Raw genomic sequence first — 27,571 nt, forward strand, 5'->3', positions numbered from 1 at the left:
AGTTACAAAGGACTATGTTATTGTATGATTCTACTTGTTTCAGAATAGTTCAATTCAGACAAATTAGTAGGTTGCCAGGAGCTGGAAAGGGATGAAGGAATGGGGGAGGTGTTAAAAGCTATAAAGGGTTCTATGATATTAAAACATTATAAACTGGTGACAGAAGTACAATTCTATGCCTATTTTGAAAGCCACTGAATTGTACACTTTTTATTTTGGTTATTTTAGACAGGGTCTCAACACCCTTAGCTTAGGCTAGCCTCAAAGTTTTAGCAATCTTCTTGCCTCAACCTCCCAAATGATGGGACTGCACTCATGAGCCATCACAGCAGAAAATTGTGCACCTGAGTTTCATCACAATAAACAAACACAAAACCACCAAAGAACTTATAACATCTCCCAAGAAAAAAGAAGTGCAACACTTGCTGAAACATCACAGCACATCTTCTAAAAGATAACGTTCTAGATTGGCAGTAGTGGTATAGGAGGCCCTTAGGCCCAGCACTCAAGAGGAAGAGGCAGGCAGTTCTCTGAGTTCAAAGGCCAGCCTGGTCTACAGAGTAAGTTCAAGGACCACCAGGACCATTACATAGAGAAACCCTGATCTATCCCCAGAGCCAATGGGTCCCACATAAAAACCCCATAAAGGGCGAGAAGAATGTAAAACAGAAGATTAAAGATGAGACTACACCTTTCTTCAGGGCAATGAGTCCACTCTCCTTGCCTCTGCCCATTTAATAGGTAGAAAAACCAAGACCTAAGCAGTGTGGGGTATGATGATGCACAGCTTTAAACCTGGGACTCAACAGTCAGAGGCAGGTCAGATTTCTGAGTTCTGAAGCCAGTCTGGTCTACAGAGTGAGTTCCAAGACAGACAGAGCTACAAGAAACAAACAAACTAACTAACTAACTAACTCCAAAAACAAAAGACCTGGAAAAGAAAACTGCCCAAAGACCACACAAAAGTTTAGTATAAAAAAAGGACTCAAATCCATGTTGCCAGGGCAGGGACTATATCCTTACCAGCCAACTACCCAATTCCAGATGGGCAAGCTTCTAGATGCCAAGAGACTGATGGAAAAGCCACTTGAGAAGATTATCCTGGGGCAAATTACTCATCCTGAGCAAAAAGAACTAGCCAAGGTGGGCAAGGCTAGATGTTTACACTCTATTAACCTTCATGAATTTTGCCCTAAATGAGAATTCTACAATCATAAAACAGTTCAACAGTTAACACGAGTTTGAACTCCAGCCTGCCCAGCTCCAAATCACAAATTTTTTCCACATATAACTGTGGAACTTGATAGCTGGCTACAACACTGCCACACATCATCCTTAAGCCTTAAACCAAAAAGGCTTTGACTTGCACATCAAATCTGGTAAAGAAGCAAGATGGAAAGAGAAAGAATCCAGCTCCTCTTCAAAACATAACCACTATTCACTATCAAGTTCAGGAATACAGGCTTCGAAATCCCTTAAACCCAAAGCTAACTGACAAGTGACACATTAGCGAGAGTAAAGGAAAGTCAGGTGCAGAGAACAGAAGCTGTAATAGTTCACTCTGCAAAGCGTGATGGACTGAGAGGTAGAACCCAGACACATTGACTGTACTGCTAAACCTAGCATCTTCCACCATCTCAGCATGTTTGCCCCTTTCTCCAAGATCTCAATGAATTCTCCTGGCTTAGGAAGCTTATAAACCATTGTTTTCAGTGGCTAGGCTCTCAGTAAGGTGACCATGCCTGAAAAAGGAACCTTATGACATCATTTCTCCAGGACTCCAACCCAAGGTACCTAAAGGAAACACGAGTACATATTCGTAGGACTGGAACCAGAGTTACCATTCAGATTAATCATCTAATCATCATCCTTTGTCAGTACTGAAATAGCCTCTAGGTTATAAACATCTGCAACAGCTGTTGACCAAGACTGGAGTAGCAGGACCAATATCCCTTCTTCTCATCCTCAAAAGGCCAGGTGAAGCAGGGAGACTAGGAGTAGCTCCTCTTTCCCTTTGTGCCCACAGTAGAAAGCCTCTCCCAGTCACAGGGAAGAAGAGCAGGTTTCATGAGTCCGTCAGATTTCCAAGTTCTTATGAAGACAAATATAAGGGCAGAACTGCAAGGAATATATATATATGTATATATGTGTGTATATATATATATATATATATATATATATATATATATATGAATGTGGCCTTTTGCATCTCCAACAACAACATACCTTCTCTTTCCTCTGTAAGGGGTAAAGAGACTTTACAAGAACCAGGGATTCATAACTCCTGGACCCAGTAGACAGTGGTTGTGTGCACACCTGTAATCCCAGCATTTGGGTAGCAGAGTACAAGGCCAGACTGGTCTACAGAACAAGTTCCAGGAAATGGAAGGATACACAGAGAAACCTTGTCTTGAAGAAAAATAAAACGAAAAACAAAACAATAACTCCTGGACCTGACATCTCTGAAGCAGATGATATGTTCTACCAGAAATGACAGAAAATGAACAAGAACGGTGGATGTGAGACTGCAAAATAGGAATTTTTCAGATAAAAGGAAATGGAACGTAAGAGAAATTTCCAGAAGTGGGAAGCATCAACGGAAATAGGGTCAAGGGATGCCTCAGGACCTGACAGCCTTCTTGGTTCTGACCTGAGGGTAAAAGTGTTATGACCAGAACACCCAGGTCCTCTGTCCAAAGAAGGAAGCCTCTGGCCATATTGACGATGACTTCATGTCCTCTCCCTGGTGAGAAAGAATCACCTGGTGTGGTGGGAGGCAAGCTGCATGCCTAAGCAAGGACTCAGGCTTCAGTCCCCAAGGCAAAAGAATCTCTTGTCCCTGAGGAAGATGGAAAGAGGCCGAAACTATTTTCCTCATTATTGTATCCTTCCCATGTCTCTGAGGTTCAAATCAACCCCAAAGAGACTTATGTTCCTAAAAGCCTCCTATGAAGAGGGTACTTCATAGTTGTCTTAGATGACAACCCCAAAAGATTCAGGCCTCAGATCCTAAGGTGTAGAACAATCTCTCAAACGACTAATGTGATGTTGAGACTAAGACGCCATTCCTCAGGAAACCTATGATCAGGCCCCACTCAGTCCTGGTGGGAAACGTGATCCTGTGTGTGTCTGAAGAACACCTCAAGTTCCATGAGGAGGAACTTCAGCATTACCTCTACAAACAGTCTTTACTTCCACATATGGGGTTCCTGTTCCTAAGGAAAGCCTTATATATCCTTCATAGAACACTCTCAGGCCCTTGAAGGCAGATTTAGAGAGAGACCTCTGACTTTGCCTGAGTCTCCAAACTGCTCATGTCCTGAGGCTGGAGTTTCTGAGGCAGGGATTTCAGGCCAGACTTAAATAGGTGAGAGTTCTCCACAAGAGATGGAGCTCTTCCTGAGAGAGACTAAAGTTTTTTTCCAAGGAACTTAATCTGGGTTTAGTGACTTGAGAGCTCTTTTCCTGTGAGATTAACAGCTCAACCCCTTGGGTATCAGAGAAATACAGATGCGCAGAAAGGGAAAACTGGGATGTTGAATCCCTGAAGTAAATTTCAATAGGTAAGACATATATCCTTAGGGGAATATATGAACTCCCCCCGGAAAGAGCATAGACACCAGCTTGTGACTGAAAGTGTGTCCCGAAGAAGTCCTCTTGCCTGGAACATCAAGTGTGATCCACAATTCTGATTCTAGGTACTGGTTTTGGCCTTTGTCCCTAACCCGTAGAGAATTTTATCTCCCAGACAGAAGTTTCACAACATGTGAAGGGATGCTTTGGAAATCACTATCTAATAAAAGTTATATGGGTATACTCTAAGCCTTCTATTCTACAAGGAGGTCTAGGTCCCCAAACACAGGTTTAGGACTCCTGAGGGGGCTGCAGGCATGGCTGGTGAACAGACTTGTCAACTGCAAAAGAAGAGGGAAGCCCTTCCTATCACATGAAGGGTTTAGGTTTCTTGGGTTTACTTAAACCAAGGACACTCTCTTACTTGAGAGGTCTGAGGACCCCTCTGAGGACACTAACCTTATTTGAGTTCTTTGGAGAGGGAATCTCAGACTTGTCCTAAAGGAAAAAGTCACTGAACCAAGTCCCTTAGAGAGTCCTGAGATCTTCCGAATCTCAGGAAGGGCTCCAACCTACCTATGACTTCTAGGGACTCCCAATGCCAGTCACTTAGATGAGATCTCAGGACCAAGGCTGACAAATAAGCACTGCAAAAGAGCTCCCAGCACTTATCTTGGAAGTACCTTAGCTTACTTACTTAGAGCCCCTAACAGCAAGTCCGGTGGGGGGGGGGGGGGATGAGCATTTCATCACGCCTCCACCACTAGAAAAGAATGCCAAGTCCAGCAACAAGACCTGGGATTCTTGGACGAATCTCAAACATTTCCTTGGGTTCCTTTCTCAGTCTGGTAGACTCACTTGCTGTTTCTGCCAAACAGCCCCTCACCTTCCAGCCCTTACCTGTTCTACAGTGGCGGGATCCATGGCCTCGATTCGTGCTGCAGCAGCTTCATATTCGTCTTCGCTGTTGTAGCCTGCTCCGACCTCTTCACGTTCCGGACTGGCCCCGCCAACTGCGCCAACGCCGGGAGCTTGACGCCGCCGCTTGCTGTGCCCGGGCCCCGAGCAGCAGCCGCCCACGCCCACGGGACCACCCACGCCCACCACCACCCCTGCCGCGCCCACCCCCGCAGTTGTCGCACCAAGAGCGTCACCGGGACCGCCGCCGGGGCCACCAGGGCCCCCACAAGGAGGTGGAGAAGCCTGCTGTGGCCGAGGGCCCGCGACTGCGCCAGGCGGCACGGCTAGTGCCCAACGATGAAGAGCACCAGGCGGCCCCGGTAGCGGTCCCTGAGGTGGTGGTGAAGCCCGGGGACGGGCCCCCACGACGCCGGAGTCACGGTCGCGCTCTCCTCCGCCCACGCCCGTGCCGCCGCCGCCCACGCCTACACCCCCACCGCGCCGAGGCGCTGGGGGCAGCGGCCCGGGCGGCGGCGGTTCGTTGGCCGGGTCGGCGTCGGGAGGTGGCGGCTTCTTTTTGGGGAGAATAGTCATGGCGGCACCGCCAAGTACCCCACAGCAAACCAGACGCGGAGAACGCCGGGAGAGAACCCGGATGAGGGGGCTACTGTTGTGCGCGAGGCACGATGGGAACAGCGAGGCCTGGATAAAGAGATCGGGACACCGGTTCGAGAACCGCAGGCAGTAAGCAAGTCACGCCCAGAGGAGATCCCGAATGTGAAGTTCGATAGGATGGTACAAAGATAGATTTGTCGTAGCCTATTCTCCCTCCAAGTCCAGCCAAGCTTACTGCTACCTTGTTCCGGGATTCAGCTTCTGAGGAAACACAACCAAAACAAGCGCCTCTTCGCCCCGCCCCTCCGCAGGTTCTTGAACTACCGGGTGGGGCCTCCCGGGCTGTGCGCATGCGCAACAAAACACAGCCCCGCCTCCTGCTCGGAAGTACGTGGGCAAAATGCTCGCCGCGGTGACAACTGCAGACACCAGCCAATTGAAGAAGTGCGTAAAGCCTTGACAACACCCACTAGCCAATCCGGGTTGAGCGCTCACTCTCTCGAGTCCTCCGTCTCAGATTTCAAAGTCGGCAGCCTTCGTCCCAGGTTCTTTTCGGTTCTCGTTCTATTTACTTCCCCCGAGGTTCTAACCCACTGGCGTCAGCACTGTGGCTAAACAGAATGGTCTGTCTCGCGCACAGTAAGACTCGTCTCTTCAAGGATCCCATCTGGAACTCAATCACACTCACTGGAAAATATCAACATTCCCAGAGCATATCGTCCCCCGTGGCGTCACTTCCCGTTCCTCCCATCTGCAAACCTGAAAGAGTGGGCCCTACTTCACCCTGGCAACAATCGTCATCTTGCGGTGATTAGTTCAACAATGCTGTCCATCACTTCAGATGGGCCAACCGCTAGACAGACCTGCACCATACCGATAGTTAAGTATTTGGCGGAAAAACACGCCTTCTCTGTCACCTCCGCCCTCTTACCCTCACGTTCACCTCAAGCTTATGTCTATTGCGCAGGCTCGGTACAGGTTTTACACCACCGCCACCACCATTAAAAAAACTTAGTTTACTCAGGAAAGGAGACTATTTACGAACCAAGACTGTCAGCAACTAGTGTCTCCCGGGGTGTTGGCAAAAAATCCTTGCTATTGAGCAGCTTAGACGCTAATACTAGCTTGACCCTTAATGTCTGAGTGTTTGGAATAAGTCAGTTAACATCCAGTCTATTCTCTTATTTCTACTTCTCTATAGATTAACAATAATTTTTCTTTCTTTTATTTTTTCTATTTGTTTGTTTCGAGAAAGGGTTTCTCCGTGTAGCCCTGGCTGTCCTGGAATTCACTCTGGCCTCTAACAAGATCTGCCTACCTCTGCCTCCCGAGTGCTGGGATTAAACCGCTACCCAGCAGTAATAATTTCTGTGTGTTAGAAACTAATGCCAATAAACGACCTGGTTCTGTGCATTGCACATAGTAAGTGCTATATAAATTAGAACCCGTGTAGTGCAGAAGAATCGTGGACTTTGATTCTTTATAAAGAAGACATCAGTTCTAGGCATACGTGGATCATTATGAACTATTAACCTTATACAAATCATTGTCTCTTTTGAGATTACCTAACAAAAGTGCAATATCAAAACCGGTATTATCATCACTCTGGAGGCTCAGGCAGTAGGATCAAGAGCTCAAAGCCAGGAGCTGGAGAAACGGCTCAGAGTAAGATGGCTTAGTCCTCTTCCCAAGGACTCACGTTCAATTCTAGCACCCACGTTGGGGCTCACAACCACGTGTAACTCCAGTCCCAGGGAACTGACACCCTCCACTACACATGCATGTGATGAAAAATACATACATGAAAACAAAACATCGTAAATTAATTTTAAGAAATTGTGTGTGTGTGTGAAAGAGGGGGATGGTGGGAGAGGGAGAAGGAGGAGAGGGAGAGGGAAGGAATTAGTTCAAGGGTAGCCAGGACTACATGTTGGGACTGTCTCCAACAAAAGATATTTGGGGGAAACAGAAAGACCACCTAACCTCCTCCCTTCAGATGAAACTTTTTTCCCTGAAAGGTATCAGTAATTCGTGGGTAAATATGGGTCCTAGTAAGGTTTACTGTTCCTGTGTCTTCGTAAGAGGAGGGGACTCATAGCTACAGGACTTCCGTGGTCAGAGATTTCTGCCAAATACCTATAAACATTACCCTGAGTTGTCTAATGGCTGTCTTCAGACCTGTATATCCCATTTCCTATTGGCTCTCTGCTCGGCATCTAAAACTGAACTCATATTCATGACTAGCCTTCACCCCATACTTACTATATACCTAGTATGGTAGGAATCTCCTTCAACAGCAAAAGACCCCCTTAGCTAGCCATTGCCCAGACTAGAAACTTAAAAATCAAATTTGACTGTTTCCTCTTCTCCAGCTCTCACCTGCTATTAATTCCAAGTTCTGCCCATTCTATCTCTGGAATTTCACGCCTCTCCAATTCTACTGCTATTATCCTAGCCAACATCCCCTACCAAATGGACTACCACAAAAACCCTTGGCTGATCCTTCTTCATCTAAGACTTTTACTCCATAGCTTATCCCCCATGGCCAAAATTATCCTTCTGAAATGCAAACGTATTGCCTTGCCTGTTTCTGAGTCTTCAGTGGTTCTCTCCCCGCTCCCCCCCTACTATACCTGGGACAAAGTCCCAAATCCATCTCTGTTTCAAAAGCCTTTTGCAATTTGTACTATCTACTTCCCTCCTTCAGTCTTGCACTCACTCCCCTTTCCAGCCAGTTTAAAACTACTTTCAGTTCCCCAAAGGCCTTCCACTCATCCTGACCTCCAGATCACTGGACACACTGTGCCCTCCACCCACGTTTTTTACACTTGATCTTAGCCAAAAGGCCGAGAAATGATCCACCCACGACTTTAGCCTCCCATCTCTTGCTTGACTAACTCCACCTCCTTCCTTGAAGTCTGGCCAGTGTAGGTTACCTGGCCATCTACATGCTTCTGTAATGCAGCAGTCTCAGTTATACCACACTGTACTGTGATTGTTTGTCTGCCTTCCATGCCTATCTAGGAACATTAGATCTAATAATGCTACTTTGCCCGTCAGTGTACCTTAGTGCTAGTACATAAGTGGCTGTTAGCAAATATTTGGTGAATGAAGAAATTACTATCTCTACTTCAAATTAACAACTTGACACAAAGAGTGAGTCTCTCATCCAAGAACTGAAATATGTCAATCTGAATCCAAGATTGGTCTTCACAGGGCTCTACACAACTCAGTCTCATACTAGCCTGGTGTAGCTGGTATCCAGAATAGAACAATATAATGGAGGAGCTATCCATGAGGAAGGGGGATTATTACCAAAATCAGTAATCATTCTATTAGGGTTAGATTTATAGGTTTTTGCTATCAGGAAGCATGGTCTTAAGTTCCCCCTCAAAGTAACTCCATGTTGCTCTAGATCTTGGCTTCTCCTTCTATGAATAAAGGATCTGGAATAGAATATTACCTAAGGTACATCAGTTTTAGGACCATCCGGCCTGTTTCACTGCCTACAGAGACCAACTCTTCAAAGCACCCTCTTTCATTTCTCTATGATCCACATCTTCAAGAAGACAGCACCCATCTACCCATCTACCACCCATCTACCCACACCAGTGCCCCTTCACTGTTGAAAGAAAGTGAGACCACAGTGTTCTTAACCCCTCAGCCGAACCCAGCCCTCAAAGTCAATCCACAGAGTCGGTAGATGTTCGGTCCACATCTCTCCTCTTAGGTTTTATTGACTGATGAAAACTTCATCTTTGTCAGCTGCCAGCTTTAGAGGGACAGAGCTGGAGACAAGGGAACCTGAGATAACGTGAGATTCGGTCTGAGAGCATAGATCCAAGTGACCCAAGAGGGAGGAGAAGACAGCGAGCAAAAGGAGTTACAGCAGAGAAGGAGGCGATATCTTCTATCTCTCCCAGGGGTCAGGAACAATTTTGTCCTCTGCCCACACTATTTCTGGATTTCTGCCCAAGAATATGAAACCAGCCCACGCCAGCTCTTGCTGGATGTTAGTCTCTTATCTCAGCAGGTCCAGACTGCAGACCAACCCAAGAAGGGAGCACATCAGAGAAGAGAGTAGTTAGATGTGGCCCATCTGATCAGAGCACATGTATATGCTGCAGCGAATTGGTCCGAGGCTTTGCACATTGGTATGACAGCAGCTGCTATTGCTAGTTTGCTGGAGGCCCAGCAGAAGACAGGTGGCAGGAAGTCACTTCCAGCAGCTAGCCAGGGGAGGGTAGTGTTTGTGCTATCTCTTTGTTGGGAGAAGCAGCCTGACCCCCTCAGGCAAAGCTTGAGGGTAGCAGGTCACTACAGAGGCCACAGCCCATTAAGCCAGCCCAGGGTTGCATTCCAAGCTTCCAAATCTGGGAAATGCTGGGCCTGAGAAGGACAAAACCTTGCCCCCTAGAGGCTAAATTAGAGTTGAGGGTTCTCTTCCCTGAACCCCCAAACCTGCGCAACACAACCAAAGAGAAGAGAAACTCTCAACTCTTGTCAGACCAGACCTCAAATGTCAGACTATAGAAAGCTTTAACCTGCCTCAGAGGGCCCAAGGGAAGAGGCATGCAAGAGGCCAGCTAGGAGAGAGAGGCCAGTCCCAGCATGCTGGGGCAAGGAGGCCAGGGACCTATGGAGTCCCATGCTTCAAGCTCCCACAAGAAAAACTGTCTGAACTGAGGGAAGTTCCTCGTTCCCTACTTCCCCATCAGATGGGCCATTCTATGAAACTCCATTGCATAGTTCTTGTCTGGGGGCATAAGGAGTTCCCGGGTCTGTCCCTCTTTGCCTCCCCAAAATATGGCTTTGGAAAGGAGTTCCCAAGAATAAAGAAGGCCCTCTGAATGGGCAGGCCCATTCCTCACAGGGAAGAGATCTTGACAGTCTCAGGGAGGAGGCACGGAGTAGCCAAGCTGGAGTTCCTGAGGGTGGTGTTAGCCATGCCACCACTGCCACCGCCACCAGGGGAGGAAGGTTGACTCTCATCTGGCGTGTTGGCAGGAGGGGTGGGGATACTGATGATGGCAGCCACGAAGTCCCGGCTCTCACAGTTCAGGTCAAGGCTGTCATGGGGCTTGGCATTGAGGCTTGAGCGGCTGTGAACAGGGGTGGGGAAGATAGGATACTCTTAAAAAGCCAGCTGAGTAGTTACCATACAGTTTTCACAGTCATTAAACGCCTACTGGGTCCCTTGGACTGTGCTGCAAATTCTCTCTGCATCCTCAGTTATGGCAAGGGACGTGGATTCTCGAGTCAGTTGGTCTTAGGTTCAAATCACGATCATTACATCCCTCTTTAATTGTAGCATGGAAATAAAAAATTTTCCTCAGATGAAATAATAAATGAGACAAGGTGCCTCAACACAGTATGCACACACACACAGTTTTGTGTGGTGCTGAAGACTAAATCCAGAGCCTTGTCATGTTTGTCTATGTATATGTGCATTCCTGGTACCCAAGGGAAGTCAGGACAGGGCATCAGATCACTGAAACTGGTGTGAGGGAATGGTTATAGGTGCCAGGAATTGAACCCAGATCCTCTGCAAGAGCATAAGTACTATGTATTTGTTTTGTTTCTTCCAGATAGGGTTTCTCTATGTAGCCCTGGCTGTTTTGGGGCCAGCTTCATAGACCAAGCTGGAACTCACAGAGATCCACCTGCCTCTGCCTCTCAAGTGCTGGGATGAAAAGCATACACCACCACTGCCCTGCCCAATAAGTACTCTTCAAGCACAGAGCCATCTCCACAGTCCCTCTTGTCATCTTTAACAATGCCAAAATTACTGCAAGAGTCTATACTAGCAAAAGGTAATGGTGGCGCCCACCAGAAATTCTGCCACTCGAGAGGTTAAGGCAGACAGATCCTGAGTCTAAGGCCATCTTTCGGCCACATAGTGAGACTCTATTTCAAAAACAAACCAAACAAACAAAAAGTTTAAAAGTCTACGCTAGCCAGGCAGTGGTGGCATGTGCCTTTAATCCCAGCACTCTGGAGGCAGTGGCATGTGGATCTTTAAATTTAAGGCCAGCCTGGTCTACAGAGTAAGGTCCAGGATAGCCAAGGTTACATATAGAGAAACCCTGTGTGTTGGGGTGGGGGAACAATGTGTGGAAAAGGTCAACACTAAGAATAAAACTGAGTTCTCATTCCTTCCTGATTGTCTACCTTCCTGTTTGTCCCCCACTTTCTACTCTGTGAATAGTAGTTTCCTTGCCAGACTCCTGGTGTACTGAGGCCTCTGGACATTTGCATGGGCTAAACACTATCTGGAAAATTATTCTTGTAGTTACATATATATATATGTATGTATGTATGTAGTATGTATGGCTCACTCCCTTGCCTCCTTCAGACATGGACTCAGACACCATCTCAGAAAAGCTTTGCTTTTCTTTAAAAAATTTTTTAAGAATTATTTTGTGGGGCTGGAGAGATGGCTTAGCGTTTAAGAGTACTGGCTGCTCTTCTGGAAGTCCTGAGTTCAATTCCCAGCAACCACATGGTGGCTCACCACCACCTGTAATGGGGTCCAATGCCCGAAGACAGCTACTGTGTACTTGCATACATAAAATAAATAAATCTCAAAAAAAAGAATTATTTTGTGAATGGAAACTTCTAGTTTCTTTGGATAGTTAGTCAAATGATATTTTCCTGAGGCAGACACAAGTGAAAGGACATAGCAATCATGTGAGAGGACCTGTGAGGAAGGAGTATAAATATGACCCCACAGACAGTGGGAGACCAGCACTGAGCATTGGTTTGGTTTGCTTCAACTCCCTATTCTTCTCTAACAACATGCAGGTATTGGTTCATTTTAAGAGCACTGAGCTCAACTTGTGGTAATGCCTCCATTGAGAGAAACTTGAAAAGAACTGCTTGTGAGGTTCCTGAGCCAGGTTGCTACTTCCCGAGCCCTTGCCTCTTAGGCCAGTTGGCGAGTCTGGTGGTTTCTTCAGGCTTGACCTGTAACTGCTGGTTCGTGCCTGGTGTCTGCCTGCCTATAGGACTGGTCTGCAGCTACTGAGTTGTATTTGGTGTTTGCTATGGGACTGAACTGGTGAGAAAGAAGATTAAGTTCACCTCTGCTTGGTTGTGGGCTAGAGGAAAGGTTGAGCCCGTATTAAAAGTAAGTTGCAAAAAATTTATGCCTACAATTTTGTTTTATTTCATGTGCATAAGTATTTTGTCTGCATGTACCACATGCATGCCTAGTGTCTATGGAGGTCAGAAGAAGTCATCAGATCCCATGGGACTGGAGGCAGAGGTGGTTGAGGACCACCATGTATGGGTTCTTGGAATCAAACTTGGGCCCTCTTCAAGAGCAACAATCGCTCTTAGCCACTGTGCTATCTTGCTAGCCCCAGAAAAGCTTCTCTTGACTACACTACTACAACTGCATCTCCCTACACATTGTTCAGTGACAGAGTATTCAACCTTTGTGAAGCCCTAGGTTCCATTCCCAGTACTAAAAATGGTATTTATTTTTTGAAATAGGCCTCACTATATAGCTCTGGCTGAACTTGAACTCACAGATATCAGGGTACATTTGCCTCCTGAGTACTGGGAATAAAGGTTTGTGCCACTACTCTCAGCCTGGAAAGAGTTTTTTTAAAGAGAAAACCTGAGGCTAGAGGAATGGCTCAGTGGTTGAGTACTGATCTAACAGAGGACCCACACTTGGCTCTTGGCACCCACATCGAGTAGCTCACAACCTCCCGAAACTAGAGCGCCTGGGGATCTAAGCCTAGGGCTTCCATGGGTAACTGCACTCCCATGCACATGCCCACACTGAGATAGTAATTCAAAATAAATCTAGAACTAACCTCTGTACCATCCTCTGCTCAGTATTCTTTGGCCTTTGTTCCTGATTTCCTTTTCTTTTTTCAAAATATTTTTTAAAGATATATGTATTTTATGTGAGTACACCATAGCTGTCTTCAGACACACCAGAAGAGGGCATTGGATCCCATTACAGATGGTTGTGAGCCACCATGTGGTAGCTGGGATTTGAACTCAGGACCTCTGGAAGGGCAGTCAGTGCTCTTAACCACTGAGCCATCTCTCCAGCCCCCGATTTCCTTTTCATTGTGCTACTTACAAATGTCTGACCCAGTATGCAGTCTGGATTTGTTTGTCAATTGCCTTTTCCTATTAGAACGTGAGTTTCAGGACACAAGAATCCACCCTCTCTCCTAAGCCTGTGTGTGTGTGTGTGTGTGTGTGTGTGTGTGTGTGTGTGTGTGTGTATGTGTATGTGTGTTGGGGGAGATAAAACCTAAGGCTTCCAGCATACTAAGCAACGTTCTATCACTGACTGACATCCCCAGTTCAAGTGATTCTCCTGCTGTAGCTTCCTGGATGGTTAGGGCTATGCCCTTATTGCTATTCCATCTAAAGTACCTAAAAGAATGAAGGGCAGATGGCAGTAATGTTTGCGTTCTAGCACTCGATGGCTGAAGCAGAATTATCATCAGTTTGAGGCCAACTTGGTCTTAAACAAAGCAAGACCCTGTATTATAAAATTTTGAAAAAAAATGAAGCGTTCCCAAGACAAACTAAAGGTCCTTCTTGTACAGAGGAATTTGGGGTTGGACTTTACTTGCTAAGCCTACACTCACAATCTCAAACCCATGATCCAAATTCTTCCCAACGGTGGTCAAACAGGTGAGCCAGGTACTTACCTCTGAGGGGCAGGGCTCCTCCGAAGACCCGCTAGTGTGTCTAGCTCCTGCATGCTGCCACGGCTGACAGACGCAGTAGAGTTGGCAAGGCGGATGGCTCTGCGCTCTCCCCTTCTAGAGCAGCAGGATGAAAACAGGCTCCCAGGCCCCATTGGCTGGGATGATACTGAGGTACTGCGGCTGGTGCGACCACCCAGTGAGACAGCTCCAAGGGCCTCACTGAAAGTGAGCTCGTCTGTGAACTCATGACACTGTGGGCAGAAGGGAAGCAGGAATCACAGAGTACCCTATGTCATGAGAGCTGGTACAACTCCCAGGTCTTTGCTTAAGAAAAGTCAGTCCTTCCTGCTTCCTTGCCCATCCTAGAAGTCGCTTTTTATTCTTTGTTTTGTTTGCTTTGGTTTGGTTTGGTTTGAGACAAGGTGCAGCCTATGTAGCCTTGGCTGGCCTGAGATTCACTATGTAGACCAGGCTGGCCTGGAACACAGAGAGATACAGAGATCATCTGCCTGTGCCATAAGACTTGGGCTGGAGAGATGGCTCAGTGGTTAAGAGCACTGACTGCTCTTCCAGAGGTCCTGAGTTCAAATCCCAGCAACCACATGGTGACTCACAACCATCTGTAATGGGATCTGATGCCCTCTTCTGGTGTATCTGAAGACAACTACAGTGTACTCATACAAATAAAATTTAAAGATATTTTTGAAAAAAAAGATTCAGCCTCTTAAAGTATCATGTGATCTCTACAATTGAGTGCTACGGCTTCCATGTCAATGAGGTTGGTGTCAGGCGGACCTCCCCCCCACCCACTACCAATGCAGCCTCCTGTTTGGCCTCACCGTAGTCTTCTCCAAACAATGCAGCAGATGGTGATGCTGTTGTTCGAAAGCAGAGCGGCTCCTAACGCACAGCATCTGTCCCTCCCCACTGCCACTGTCCTAGAACAGACAGAGTAGAGAACAGGTGATGAGCCCCTTCCCCTCCTATCCCTGCTCACCCTCCCCACTCCCAGTAAAGGCCCATTCCCACCTCAAGGCCCCCATTTTGCTTATACTGCAAGAAGGCGTTGGTGGTACCACTCTTTGCCAACCGGATTCTTGCCAGGCGTACCTTCTACAGAGAGGAGACAAAAGGTCAGATAGGTGAGCCCAGGAGCAAGACAGGCTTGGGTCGTCAGGAATGCCAGTGCTCAGAAGGAGAGACAGAGTTACCTGCTGTGCTCGGCGCTTGTCAGCACGCTGGTTCTGGTGGTATATACGGCTGAAGTTAGACACAATGACTGGTACAGGCAAGGCAATGACCAAGACACCACTAAGTGAGCAGATGGACCCAAAAATTTTGCCTGCGATGGTGCTAGGCACCATGTCGCCATACCTGGGAAAGACAGAAAGCATGCCAAGGTTAGAAGAGGTGTTTGGTACCCCCATTCCACCCACCCACTCCTGCCACCTACCTACCCCTGCCACCCACCCATTCCTACCACCCACCTACCCCTGCCACCCACCCACTCCTGAAGTGCTCAATACACGTTGGCAAGCATATGAACTTTCTGAACTTCAGCTTCTTTCTTTCTCTCTCTCTTCCTTCCTTCCCTTCTTCCTTCCTTCCTTCCTTTCTTTCTATCCTCCTTTCTTTTAAAGTTTTATTGTATGTGAATGAGTGTGTGCCTATATGTACATATGTGTGTCACATGGATGCTGGCCGGGTACCTGACTAGGCCAGAAGTGAGTGTCAGATTCACTGCAACTGAACTTAATATGGTTGGGAGCCACTATGGACGTACTGGAAAGGAAAACTGGGTCCTATGTAAGAGAAGTGTTTTTAAACATGAAGCTATCTTTCCAGCCCTAATTTCACTTTCTTTCTTTTTAAAGATTTATTTATTTATTTGTATGCATGTGAGTGTTTTCATATATATATAGTGCACCTTGACTGGTTGCCCATGGAGGCCAGAAGAGGGTGTCATATTCTCTGGAACTGGGGTTACAGACAGTTGTAATGATCACATGGAAGTCCTGGAATTTGAACCCAGGTTCTTTGAAAAAGCAGCAGGAGCTCTTAACCTCTGAGTCAATTTATTTAACCCCAGCTTGAGTTTGTTACACTAAAAAATTTTGAGAATTAGCATTTAGGAATTCCATAACAAAGGACAAAATGTGGAGAAAGACCTCTCTAGTCCCTTGCAGTAGAGGTCAAATGAGAGAGAAGCAGGGCTGCCTTCAGTTTCTATATCTGCTGTCCCTATGTAAGCTATGCATTGGGCATCACTGTCAGCTGGAAATCTACTAATACTAAGCAGAAAGGAAAACAAGAAATGAAGACTGGGGAGAGTCCCACCAACACAGGTCAGATAAGAGGCTCTGTATTGGGGCTGGGGATTTAGTTCAGTGGTAGAGCGCTTGCCTAGGAAGTGCAAGGCCCTGGGTTCGGTCCCCAGCTCCGAAAAAAAAAAGAACCAAAAAAAAAAAAAAAAAGAGGCTCTGTATTCCAGGAGTAGTCCCTACATTTTCTAGAAAGGAGCTTTTCTTTTTATTTTATTTTATTTTTTATTCTTTTTCAGACAGGGTCTCTCTGGTCTTTGCTGTTCTGGATTCTCTTTGTAGACCAGGCTGGCTTCAAACTCAGAGATCAATTTGCCCCTGCTTCCCGAGTACTGGGACTCTAAAGGACTGTGCCACCACTGTCCGGCTTTCTCTTGGTAGATAGGTTGGCCTTGAACTCATAGAGATCTGCCTGTTCCTATCTCCTGAGAGGAAGGACCCTTCCTCCCAGAAGAAGCCTTGAAAGAGCCTCAAAACTCCCCTGCCTTCCTCCAAGCCTCCCCTCTCTGATAGAGGTAGAGCAGAAAGAAGCAACTGCTTACTGACTTGTTTTGTAAAAGAGGAAAAGAATTGCTCTTTCTTAGTCTTTTGAATTGTATGTGGTGTTGCTGTTATCATTGTTTTGTTGGGCAGCGATTCACATATCCCAGGCAGACCTCAAACTTACTATGTATCTGAGGATTACCTTGAACTTCTGATCCTTTCGCTTCTATCTCCCCAATTCTGGGATTATAGGAATCCTGCTGGATTCACGTGGTGTTGGGAGATTGAACTCAGAGCTTTAGAGGTGTGAGGCAAGCACTCTATCAGTTGAGCTTTCTTTTTATGTCCAGAGCTTTTCATTTGATCTAAGCATTCAGGACTCTGTTCCAAGGCCTCCATGACGTGAGCATTTCCAGCTATGTGATAAGTCACCTTGGACTAAGCCTCACTTCCGAGCCATGAGATATCACATACTATCACAGTTGTTCTGAGGTCTGCATGTAGCAAAAGGCATCAAGATATCTACTGCCAACTCAACTGGTAGGACTCTTTTTTTTTTCTCTTTTTCGGAGCTGGGCACTGAGCTAAATCCCCAACCCCCTGCTGGTAGGACTCAAGATTCATTGATTTGGTGCAATCATGAACTTCCAATCAAAATTAATCACTCCTTTGAGAAACTTTTGTGCTTCTATTAAGGCACTGACCAAATTCAGTCATTCATTCTAGGGATAGTGAATAGCAACAGCCTACATAATTCTAGCAATGGGAAGAATTTAGAGAAGAATCACAGCATCTGCTCTGCACAGTATCTTTATAAACACTGTAAGGAGGCTGGGGGAATGGCTCAGTCAGTAAAATACTAGCTGTGCATGCAAGTGTAAGGACCCGAGTTCAAATCTCCAGAATTCATAAAAAACACTGTATCATCAGTGGCATGGGCCTATAATCCCAGCCCTGGAGGGCAAAGATCAGCATAGCCCTGGAATTCAGTGCTCAGCCAATCTAGCTAAGTGGATGAGCCTCTGTCTCAACAAGAGACCCATCTCAAAATATAAAAGTGGCAGAATGTGGTGGCACGCACCTTTAGTCTGAGCACTTGGGAGGCAGAGGCATGTGGATCTCTGTGAGTTTAAGACCAGCATGGTCGGGGTTGGGGATTTAGCTCAGTGGTAGAGCGCTTGCCTAGCAAGCGCAAGGCCCTGGGTTCGGTCCCCAGCTCCGAAAAAAAAAAAAAAGACCAGCATGGTCTACATAGCAAGTTCCAGGCCAGTTAAGGTCACACGGTTGAAAGCATGTGTTGTCAAAAAATACATACCAACAGAGGCCAACAAGAAGTCCCAGCTGCAAAGAGCTTGCTTACCTTGCAAGGTTGACAACCTGATTTAAATCCCTGGAGTCCAGGTAAAGGTAGAAGGAAAGAACCAACTCTAGGAAGTTGTCTTCTGACCTCCACATACATGCTATTACATGTACATATGGCTGACACTCATACACCATACATACTTACAATAATAACTTAAAAATACATACAGAGTGAAGGTACACATTCACACACAAATGTGCGTGCGCACACACACACGCACACGGGTGCACACACATCATGACAGACAGAGAGGAAGCTGTGAATTGTGGTACAAGCCTAGAATCCTGTTGAGAAGGATTAAAAAATTTATATATAACCCTTTACATATTCTTAAAAATAGGGTCATGCTAGGTAGCCTCTCTGGTGTGGAACTTGCCTCCTAGCACTTAAGAGACAGAGACAAGAAAAGGATTCACATAAATCTGAAGCCAGCTTGGTGTACAAATGGAGATTCTGCCACAAAACTAAACAGTATTTATGAGAGCTGGGACAGAGCCTGTGGCTACTGTGGTGACATGTTGGGTTTAGGCTCCAATAATGGCCTCCCCCGCTAAAAAAAAAAAAAAAAAAAAAAAAAGAGCATGGTGAGATGGCTGGTTCCATTCACTGCATCTCTCTGAACTGTTTCCTCTCAGGGATTGGCAGTAAAAATTAATATGGATTTAGCCAGGTGGGTTCCCTGGGCCTGGAATCCCAGTACTCAGGAAGCAGAGGCAGGAGGATGGTGAGGTTAAGGGCAGCTTGGCCTTCTCAGGAAGAATCTATCTCAAGGAAGAGAAAAGTAATGCTAAAAATAACTTCTGGAAAACATCAAGAATCACTAAGTCCCAGAGGCAATGCTTGCACAGCAGACGATTCTAGAAGGCTGACAGACTTGACATGAATCCTCAAAAAAAAAAAAAAAAAAGTGATAGGAAACTGTGTATCCTGTGGCAGAAGTATTCAGAGAACTCACATGGTATCACTGAATCCTCTCCTAGTGACTGCTTCCCCCTTACAAAGGGGAACCTAACACGGTGCTTTGTGCCTACAATCCAAGTAGAGTTAGGCTGATGTAGGAAGGTTGCTTTTGACTCTGAAATCACTTGGACTAAAAGGCAAGCCTGGGCTACATAATGTAACACCATCTCTAAGAGAAGGAGAAGGAACCTGAAAAATAAATTGCCAGGCAAGGGCACTTTAAAAAAAAGAGAGAGAGAGACAGAGAAGGAAACTGGGACCCTCAGGAAGTAGGAAGAGAAAGAGTGACAAAGGTCCTAAACTCTGACCCAGAAATATCAAGGTATGATCAGTGCTGAGAAGGATTCAAAACTTTAAATATAACTCCTTACACATTTTTAAAGATAGGGCCATGCTATGTAACCTCACTGATCTGGAACTTGCTCTGTACTCCAGGCTAGCCTCAAATTGACAGAGATCTGCGTGCCTCTGACACTTAAATGCTGGGATCAAAGATATACCACCACACCTTCTGACTTGTCTCATATAATTTTAACATGTATTTATTTTATAGCTATGATGAGTACACTGTCGCTGTCCTCAGACACACCAGAAGAGGGCATCAGATCTCTTTACAGATGGTTGTGAGCCACCATGTGGTTGCTGGGAATTGAACTCAGAACCTCCGGAAGAGCAGTCAGCGCTCTTAACCACTGAGTCATCTCTCCAACCCTAATTTATTCTTTTTAAGATGGGATCTTACTGTATAGTTTCAGCAGTAGAACTCAATATGTAAACCAGGCTAGCCTTGAACTCACAGAGCCCCCCACCTGCCTCTGTTCCTGGGGTGTTGGGACTATAGGTGTGTTCCACTAACCAAGTTAAATTTTATTATTTTTTTTTACGATTTATTTATTTATTCTATATAAGTACATTGTCGCTGTCTTCAGACACACCAGAAGAGGGCATCAGATCTCATTACAGATGGTTGTGAGCCACCATGTGGTTGCTTAGATTTGAACTTAGGACCTCTGGGAGAACAGTTAGTGGTCTTAACCGCTGAGCCATCTCTCTTGCCCCTAAATTTTATTTTTTTAATATTGATTTATTTCACTTTACATGCCTGAGTGTTCTGCCTGCCTGCACAAGTGTGTACCACATGTATTCAGTGTCGAAGGAGGTCAGAATTCAATTGGAACTGGAATTTCAGATGGTTGTTAGTTGCTATGAGGGTGCTGGGAACCAAACCAAGTTTTCTTAACCAGTAAGCCATCTCTACAGTCCCTTAAATTTTATTTTAAGAGATTTATTTTGCCAGACTTGGAGGCAACATACATTTAATGTCAGCACTTTGGAGACAGAGGCAGGCAGATTTCTATGAGTTCAAGACCAGCCTCGTCTATATAACAAGTCCCAGGCCAGCCAAGGGTGCATAGAGAAATTCTATCTCAAAAAAACTACAAACTAAAAAAAATATGATTTATTCTTATTATTTTCTATTATGTATATTATGTAGCTGTGTGCAGATATGTGCACAAGTGCGCAGATGCCTAGAAGGCCAAAGACATCAGATCCTCAGGAACTGGAATTACAGGGAGTTGTGAGCCATCTAACTTGGGTACTGGGAACAAAATTTGGATCCTCTGCAGAAGCAGTGTATACTATCGTGCCAATTCTCTAAAGCCAGCTCTCTGAATGGTCACAGATTACCAAACTAGAGCTCAAAAGGGGATCAAGGAGACAACCATGCTGTTATGTATCTGTGATCCCGGCCACTTGGAAAGTGGAGGCAGGAGAATAATATGTTTGACTATACATAGCATGACAAACCTGTCACAAAAATGGGGTGGTAGAAACTGGGTGGTGGTGGTGCATCCCTTTAATCCTAGCCCTTGGGAGACAAAGGCAGGCCGATCTGTGAGTTTAAGGCCAGCCTGGTCTACAGAGATAGTTCCAGGAGAGCCAGGGCTACACAGAGAAACCCCATGTAGAAAATCAACAGTAACAAAACAAAATCCAAAGCAAACAAAAAGAGGGATGGCAGGCAGAGGCAGAGCATGTATTTTGTAGGGATGACGTCCATCACCATAGAAGCGTTGAGTTCTGGTTCTAGCCTTCCTAATGTACCTTCCTAATGTTACAGAAAGGGTATGTTGGCCAGCTCCCAGCTCAAGGTCTATACTTACCCAAGTGTGGTCATGGTGACAATGGTATACCAGAAGGCAGCAGGGATGCTTGTGAAGTTGGTCTTGCTGGTGCCCTTCTCAGCATAGAACATGACAGTGGCAAAGATGATGATAGCCATGGTGAGGGAAAAGAGGAGGAAGCCTAGCTCGGAAGCACAGCTCTTGAGGGTGTAGCCCAGAATCCGCAAGCCCTGGGAGTGCCTGGAGAACTTGAAGATTCGGAAGACCCGAAACACACGTAGGGTGACAAAGGCACCAGAGACGTCATCGTTCTTGGGCACAAAAAGCCCAATGTAGTAGGGCAGGATGGCCACCACATCGATGAGGCTCATAACACTACGCAGGAAGCGGCAACGGCTGGGGGCTGCAAAAAGCCGCAGAAGGTATTCCCCGGTGAATATGAGCACACAGGCCGTGTCCATACAGAAAAAGGCTGTAGGGAAGCGGTCACCACACGGCTGCTCTTTTGTGGGCCACCGTGCAGGACCACGGCATGGGATGGTCTCCACTACGTTGGCAATGACTGACACAGCTATAAAGAAGCCAGTCACATAGTAGAAAACCAGTGCTGCAGTGCTTGTGTGTGGGTTTTCAAAGGCCCTCCAGAGTCGCTGTCGCAGGGAGCTGCCTGCTGGAAGGGCTGGACCTTCCCCGGCCTGCTCGGCCTCCTCATCTTCTGCCAGGCGCTCTGCATTCTCCTTCTTGCGGTCCCTATACTCTTCAAGACAGCAGTCACCAACAAGCTCTGGGACTAAGCCATAGAAGGCTAGCTCCTCATCAAAGGCCTGGATGCACTCCTGCCTGGGGCAGTGTAGTCGGCCTGTGCGATAAAAGTTCAGCACGTGCCGGAACATGTCAGGGTCACGATCAAAGAAGTACTCGCCAGATTCAGCATCATAGAAGAATTCCTTCTCTGAGCTGCCTAGCAATGTGTCTGGGTAGCGATCCAGCGTGTTCTTCCAGGTTTCAAAGCGCCGACCACTCACGTTCACCACCAGAACCTCATCCCCTCGGGATGCCTTCACCTCCGGTGCTGGGGGTAGGGGCTGCTGGGCTAAGGGCAGCCAGCCCACTGCTGCAGCCCTTGCAAATGGTAGCCATGTGGCCACACCTGCCGCCATCCTGCAGCTCCCCAGACCCTCGGAGACTTGGGGGTGTTGTATTTAGGAGAATGTGGCTATCTCCAGGATGGTAGAGGCTTGGAGAGACCCAGAAAAGGAAACCAGTGTGTGTGTGTGTGTGTGTGTGTGTGTGTGTGTGTGTGTGTGTGTGTGTATAAAGAGAGAGAGAAACAGAGACAGAGACAGAGAGACAGACACAGAGAGAAGGAACTAGAAAAACAGACAGAAGCTTGGGGGGATATTTGGGAGGTTTCTAAGGAACTGAGAAGGGGTTGATGTGCCAGAGAAACCAAGAAGGATCTTCAGGTCTAGAAAGACTGAGATGATTCTAAAGAAGTCAACACATTCCTGAGAGATGTCTGAGGGTGTCCAGAGGGACCAAGAAATAGGTTGGGAGTTGCTCACTCTCAAGAGATCCCAGTAATGGAGGGTCTGTAATCCTTCAGTTGGGTTGGAGAGGAGATGGGTAGGGGCATTCAGAGGGCTGAGGATGGAACCAGAGCTGTTTGAAAGAGGCCGAAGGGCTGTCCACACCCAGAAGACTGCCAGGAAAAGATCCCTGGGTTGGAGCCCCCTTGTAGATCACAAAAGGGGACTGGAGCATCTCAAGGGTAGCCAGGAGGTTGTAAAGATGCTAAAAAGTATCTCCGGAGTGACTAGCACTGCCAAGAATAGCCTGGAGGGTGTCTACAGGAGATCTAGGGAAGGCAGGAGAGGTTAGGATTGGGGCGGGGGTAGCTAAAGTGGTATATGGGACTGGCTTATTTAAGACGCTGGGAGACAGCCGGCAGAGAGGTTACCTGGAGGGGCTTAGGAAGTCTGGTTCATATCTGAAGAGCTCTAGGTGAGAACGAGGGAGTCTAGGGAATCCCGAAGGGCCGATACACAACTGTACTATAAAGTTGGATATAGCCCCCTAAGCACACAAGGGAAACTCAAAAGACTAGGCTAAGAGGAAGGGGATTCCCTCAAAATAGGTTGGAGAGGGGGCGGGGTATTGGAAGAAAGTTGGGTGTGTCTTCCGGGAGAGGGGTTGCTGAACCTTGCAGGATGCTGGTAGAGAAGACCAGAAGGCTGGGTCCCACCGTTGAGCGCAGATCTGAGGTAAACATACACCGAGGAGCTGGCAGTGTGTACCCAGCCACAGCAGTAGCAGCAGTGGGAGCAGCAGCAATAACAGCAGCAGTAGCAGCAGCAGGAGGAGGAGGAAGAGAGCAGCCACAGCCAGGCCTAGGAGGGAAAGGTGGCACAAGCGGGGGCGGGGTGGGAGACAGGGGGAGGAGGCTTCTGGGTCCTTGGAAGGAAGCTCTAGAAGGACAAGGTCCAGTGGGACCCCTGGGGACTGTTCCAGGATGACTAGGGCATGGGGACCGGACCAGGAAAAGACAAGGACAGAGCTATTGACGGTCCCCTCCCTCTCCCCACAGGGCTGTCCTCACCTGTGTCCCCGCTGCAGCAGCAGCAACAGCGTTGGGGCTGGGGGTACCAAATACCGGAGCTCCTGGCCCCCTCTGCAGAGCTGCTGAGTTCCTCCTCCTCCAGCGCTCTCTCCCCGCCCCTCTGGAGCTTGTCGGGAGATGAAGCGAGAGGCAGGGAGGGGCCACGTGGCTCCCAGAGCCCCCTCCCCTAGGACAGCTTGAGAGGGACCCTGGGGAAACTCCTCCTCCTTACATAGCTGGTTGGGCCTCAGTCGCGTCATCTGGAAAATGGGGGTGGCAGGGAGCTTTGCCAGTTCTCCCCACCTCCTACTTCCTGGACTCCCCCTTCTTTCTGCCCAGTTCCTACCCCCACTGCCCCTAGGGGCCCTCACCCCCACCCGTCTGAATCAGCAGCACTTAGCAGAACCAATCGATGGGGAGGCGTCTGTTAATGGCCCCAGAGCGGAGTGCCATGGGGAATGATGCAGTGCTGTGTCCCCTCCCTGCCCCCAGGCTGTGGAAAGGCGGGGAGAGGTGGGGGAGGGAGGGACTGGTGGGGATGTTTCTTTAGATGACCAGGCCTCCAGATCTGCTCTGGAGGGAGAGAGAGCACCAGTCAGGGCCCAACTTCTAAAGCAGACTTTGCTTGAGGGACTTCCAATTTGGAAATGCAAAATGAGGGGCAAGAGTAGTACCGATGGGGACAGTCCAGGTACCGCCCCCCTACCCATAGGCCCCTTGCCAAAAAGAGCAAGGCTTCCCATCTGTCTGTATCCAATGCCCTCAGCTCACACCTCCTTTCCATAGTGGGCCCTGCTGCTGGGTATCAGAACACCAAGTACCAAATGCCTCTGGGAGAAGTCTGTGAGTTCTAACCCCAGCTTTGCCAGTATGTCCTTGATCGGGTGACTTGTTTCCCCAGTTGTCAGACTTATCCCAACTTGACAGTGTCCTTTAGAGCATTCACTGAAGTACCACGAACAGGGTTGGCGTTGGAAAGGCCTGGCAGGAAGCCTAGTCTTAAGTAACTAAAGGTGTGTGAGGCAAGTGTAGTAAAGCGATTTACCCATCCATGCTGCTCACTTGCTTCCTTTCCATACTCCTGACTTGCCCTGCTTTCACTCACTCACTCTTCCACTCACAAAACCAATGATTCTACCCATTCCTCTCCATCCCATCCATCCAGAGTCAACCATTTGTCCACCTATCAGTACTCGTGTGCCTATCACTCCATAGCTTCACCCGGCATGGATGTGTCTAACTTTCCTCTTCCCCTTCCCCCTCACTCACATCTATATCCAGAATTGCACTCCAGCCATTGACACTTTACTCCCAACCCATCCATAAATCCATCAGTCTACCCATATAGTTAATTCATCTGCTTATCCACTTGTCCGCCCTTCTAGACATCCATCTGCCCATTTGTATCTCCATCTATCCATCCCCACTCCACTTACTGATTCATCTACTCATTTATTCATCCAGCCACACATCCATCTACCTAGGCATTTATTTCCCTGCTGCACAACCACCCCTTATTTATCCCTCGGTCCATCTAACCGCTTATCCCGCCTCCCATCGGTTTATCTACACCCTCAATTTTATGCACAGCCACCCACACAGATATATCTGTGGATATTTCTGCTCTACTCTCTTTGCGATGTCTGTCAGGAAGCAGGGGAGGTGAGGAGAGAAGGACTGCTATAGCCAGAGGTCACCTTGCCCATTGCCAGTGCAGTGACCACCCTGGTCCTAACACATCCCCCTCTCGGTTGAAAAGAATGAGATCAGACAGTCAGTGGGTGGGCCCATCTGGCCAGATAGTATTTTGGCCACATAGCCTTTACACACACACTCACACACATACACACGTTGCTGGAACATTGAACATGGACTGCACCCCCACCCAACACCCCCAGTCCCAAATGCAGAGTTTAGCCAGGCTTCCAGACATAAATTAAAAAATAAAATAAAATGAAACACAGTTGGTCTCTGGGAGGGAGAGTTCATGCACAGTTGAAGGCAGATGACCCTGGGAACCAGAGCCGAAAAGGAAAACTCCCTGCCCTTCCCTTAGGATCTCTTTTCCCCAAGGGCCTCTGCCATACATCAGGGTCATCAACACCAGCCACATACAGGCCTCTAGCCCCTTTAATGTCCATCTCCCAAACTATGAGATTTGGTGCCAGCCTCCATATTTTCCCACCGCAGCCCAAGGGAGTGAGTGGCATTCTGGAAAGGACTGGGATAGTCGAGGCCTGTAGATCTTTAGTTGGCTTCTCCAGGTTCTAGGTCTGGGTCAGGGGACCCCACGCATTCCTTGCTGAGCCGCACAATTTCTTGGGATAGAACTTCCATGTCCTAAGAAACAAACGAGCCATCAGGAGCTAGAGGAGGGGAACAAAGGGACAGCTCTGTTGGCAAATATGAGGTGTTATCTGTAGTCAGATAGACTGACAGTGGTATCCGGCCTTGGGCAGAAGATCCACCACCTTCTCTTTATAACAAATTCGAGCTTGCTTCTTCACGGCAAGACCTGGCTATGACCCCCTCAGTGATGAAGGAGCAGTTGGGCGGGGTAGGGGGAGTTAATGTGTGGGTGGATGTATGGCAGGCAGATCGGTTCACAAATGAACTTCGGAGAGGACAAGAAGGCAGGTAGGTAGGCAGGTGACAAGTAGGTGGGGTAAAAGGCAGATTGATGAATTCATGAAAGACCAATGCATTGGGAAGTGAATGGCAGCCTTGGAGATGAGAGTTTGACAGAGAGTTGGTAGAGCAGGTACATGGGGAAACGGGCAGCAAATGTATCCACGAGTGGGCGGAAGACAGATGGCAGACTGATAGGCTAACCAGGGAAGTTGATTGGAGGGTAGAAAAGGTGAACACAAAAGGGTGGTGCAGGACTGGAAGGTGGTAGTTGGGGCGGGGGGCAAGGGCCAGTTGGAAGGACACTGCCAGGGACGGTGTGGGCAAGTGGTTGGAGGGATGGATGGGCAGTCTGGTGGTCCACACTCGCCTTGTGCAAGTGCATGTTCTTGGTGAGTTGCTCCTCCAACATGTTCTGCAGCTTCTTGTTCATTTCCCGAAGGTTCTCATCGCCGGGCTTCACTAGGTCTCTCAGGACACTGCCCAGCCCACTTCGGTCTGTGTGGCCTGCTGCCACAGACACATCTGCAAGGGTCCAGGCTGTGAACCATCCCCTCAGCAGAGCCGGGGTTAGTGGGGGGAAGACTGGGCAGAACCAAAGGAGAAAGGAGGAAACAGAGAGCAGGCAAGAAGGGGGTGGGGTGGGGGGAGTCTTTGACATGGGAAAACCCAGCTGTTCTTAGTTATGCAACCCTGAAAAATAGGATAATTGCTAACTCACGGTGCATGTGACACACAGGGCACACAGTAAACCCTCAGAGCATGTCAGCAGCTATTACGGGGTAGGGAATAAAAGCATCAGAGAGCAGAAGAGGGATAAAGATACAGTGGATGGAAATGTATGGCTAGGTGGAGGCATGTATACTTGGACTCCTAGTGCCTGGAAGGTTCAGGCAGAATTGCTGGGAGTTTGAGGCTAGCCTATGCTACAAAGCAAGTACTGGGCCAGACAAGGCTACATAGCAAAATCCAGCTTTAAAAAAAAACAAGCGGGGTTGGGGATTTAGCTCAGTGGTAGAGCGCTTGCCTAGCAACCGCAAGGCCCTGGGTTCAGTCCCCAGCTCCAAAAAAAAAAAAAAAAAAAAAAAAAAAAACAAGCAAAGAAATAAAAATGGAAATAGAACAATAGAGCTACAAGAGAAGATGAAGGGCTGGAGAGATGGCTCAGAGGTTAAGAGCACTGTCTGCTCTTCCAGAGGTCCTGAGTTCAATTCCCAGCAACCACATGGTGGCTCACAACCATCTATAATCAGGTCTGGTGCCCTCTTCTGGCCTGCAGGCATACATGCAGGCAGAAAGCTGTATGATGTATACATAAT

The 27,571-nt window shown here is 47.6% G+C and overlaps 3 protein-coding genes across 40 annotated transcripts in view; all 3 read right to left on the reverse strand.

Moving 5' to 3' along the window:
- The window catches only part of Otud5 (OTU deubiquitinase 5), a 34,508-nt gene extending 28,666 nt beyond the window's left edge, over positions 1-5,842 (reverse strand). For 3 of the 11 annotated variants that reach the window (XM_063280121.1, XM_063280119.1, XM_063280118.1), the window contains exons 1-3: positions 5,327-5,829; positions 4,716-5,175; positions 4,474-4,586 (exon numbers count right to left, since the gene is read on the reverse strand). In XM_063280121.1, the coding sequence (XP_063136191.1) occupies positions 4,474-4,586; positions 4,716-5,175; positions 5,327-5,440 (687 nt within the window). In that variant the 5' untranslated portion in view covers positions 5,441-5,829. Of the gene's footprint in view, positions 1-4,473; positions 5,176-5,326 lie in introns of those variants that run through there. The other 8 variants (XM_006256741.5, XM_006256740.5, XM_063280120.1 and 5 more) reach the window with 7 other exon arrangements.
- Positions 5,843-8,196: 2,354 nt separating this feature from the next.
- Positions 8,197-23,840, reverse strand: Kcnd1 (potassium voltage-gated channel subfamily D member 1). Of its 4 annotated transcripts, none has more exons than XM_039099410.2 (7): positions 23,625-23,840; positions 21,065-21,428; positions 14,984-15,146; positions 14,802-14,885; positions 14,612-14,710; positions 13,773-14,023; positions 8,795-10,190 (listed from the first exon to the last, which is right to left on the reverse strand). In XM_039099410.2, the coding sequence occupies exons 2-7, from the start codon at positions 21,394-21,396 to the stop codon at positions 9,956-9,958; spliced, it is 1,164 nt and encodes a 387-aa protein (XP_038955338.1). In that variant the 5' UTR covers positions 21,397-21,428; positions 23,625-23,840; the 3' UTR covers positions 8,795-9,955. The 4 variants fall into 4 exon arrangements, with proteins under 4 accessions (NP_001099218.1, XP_038955338.1, XP_038955337.1 ...); XM_039099409.2 differs by having other exon boundaries at positions 21,065-22,262; XM_063279755.1 differs by having other exon boundaries at positions 21,065-23,415.
- A 1,561-nt stretch (positions 23,841-25,401) lies between these two features.
- The window catches only part of Gripap1 (GRIP1 associated protein 1), a 29,810-nt gene continuing 27,640 nt past the window's right edge, over positions 25,402-27,571 (reverse strand). For 13 of the 25 annotated variants that reach the window (XM_063279750.1, XM_063279754.1, XM_063279753.1 and 10 more), the window contains 2 exons: positions 26,623-26,777; positions 25,402-25,964 (listed from right to left, as the gene is read on the reverse strand). In XM_063279750.1, the coding sequence (XP_063135820.1) occupies positions 25,872-25,964; positions 26,623-26,777 (248 nt within the window). In that variant the 3' untranslated portion in view covers positions 25,402-25,871. Of the gene's footprint in view, positions 26,778-27,571 lie in introns of all 25 variants that reach the window. The other 12 variants (XM_063279751.1, XM_063279749.1, XM_063279744.1 and 9 more) reach the window with 1 other exon arrangement.

The sequence above is a fragment of the Rattus norvegicus genome, chromosome X (genome assembly GCF_036323735.1).
Source record: "Rattus norvegicus strain BN/NHsdMcwi chromosome X, GRCr8, whole genome shotgun sequence".
Taxonomy (NCBI): Eukaryota; Metazoa; Chordata; class Mammalia; order Rodentia; family Muridae; genus Rattus; species Rattus norvegicus.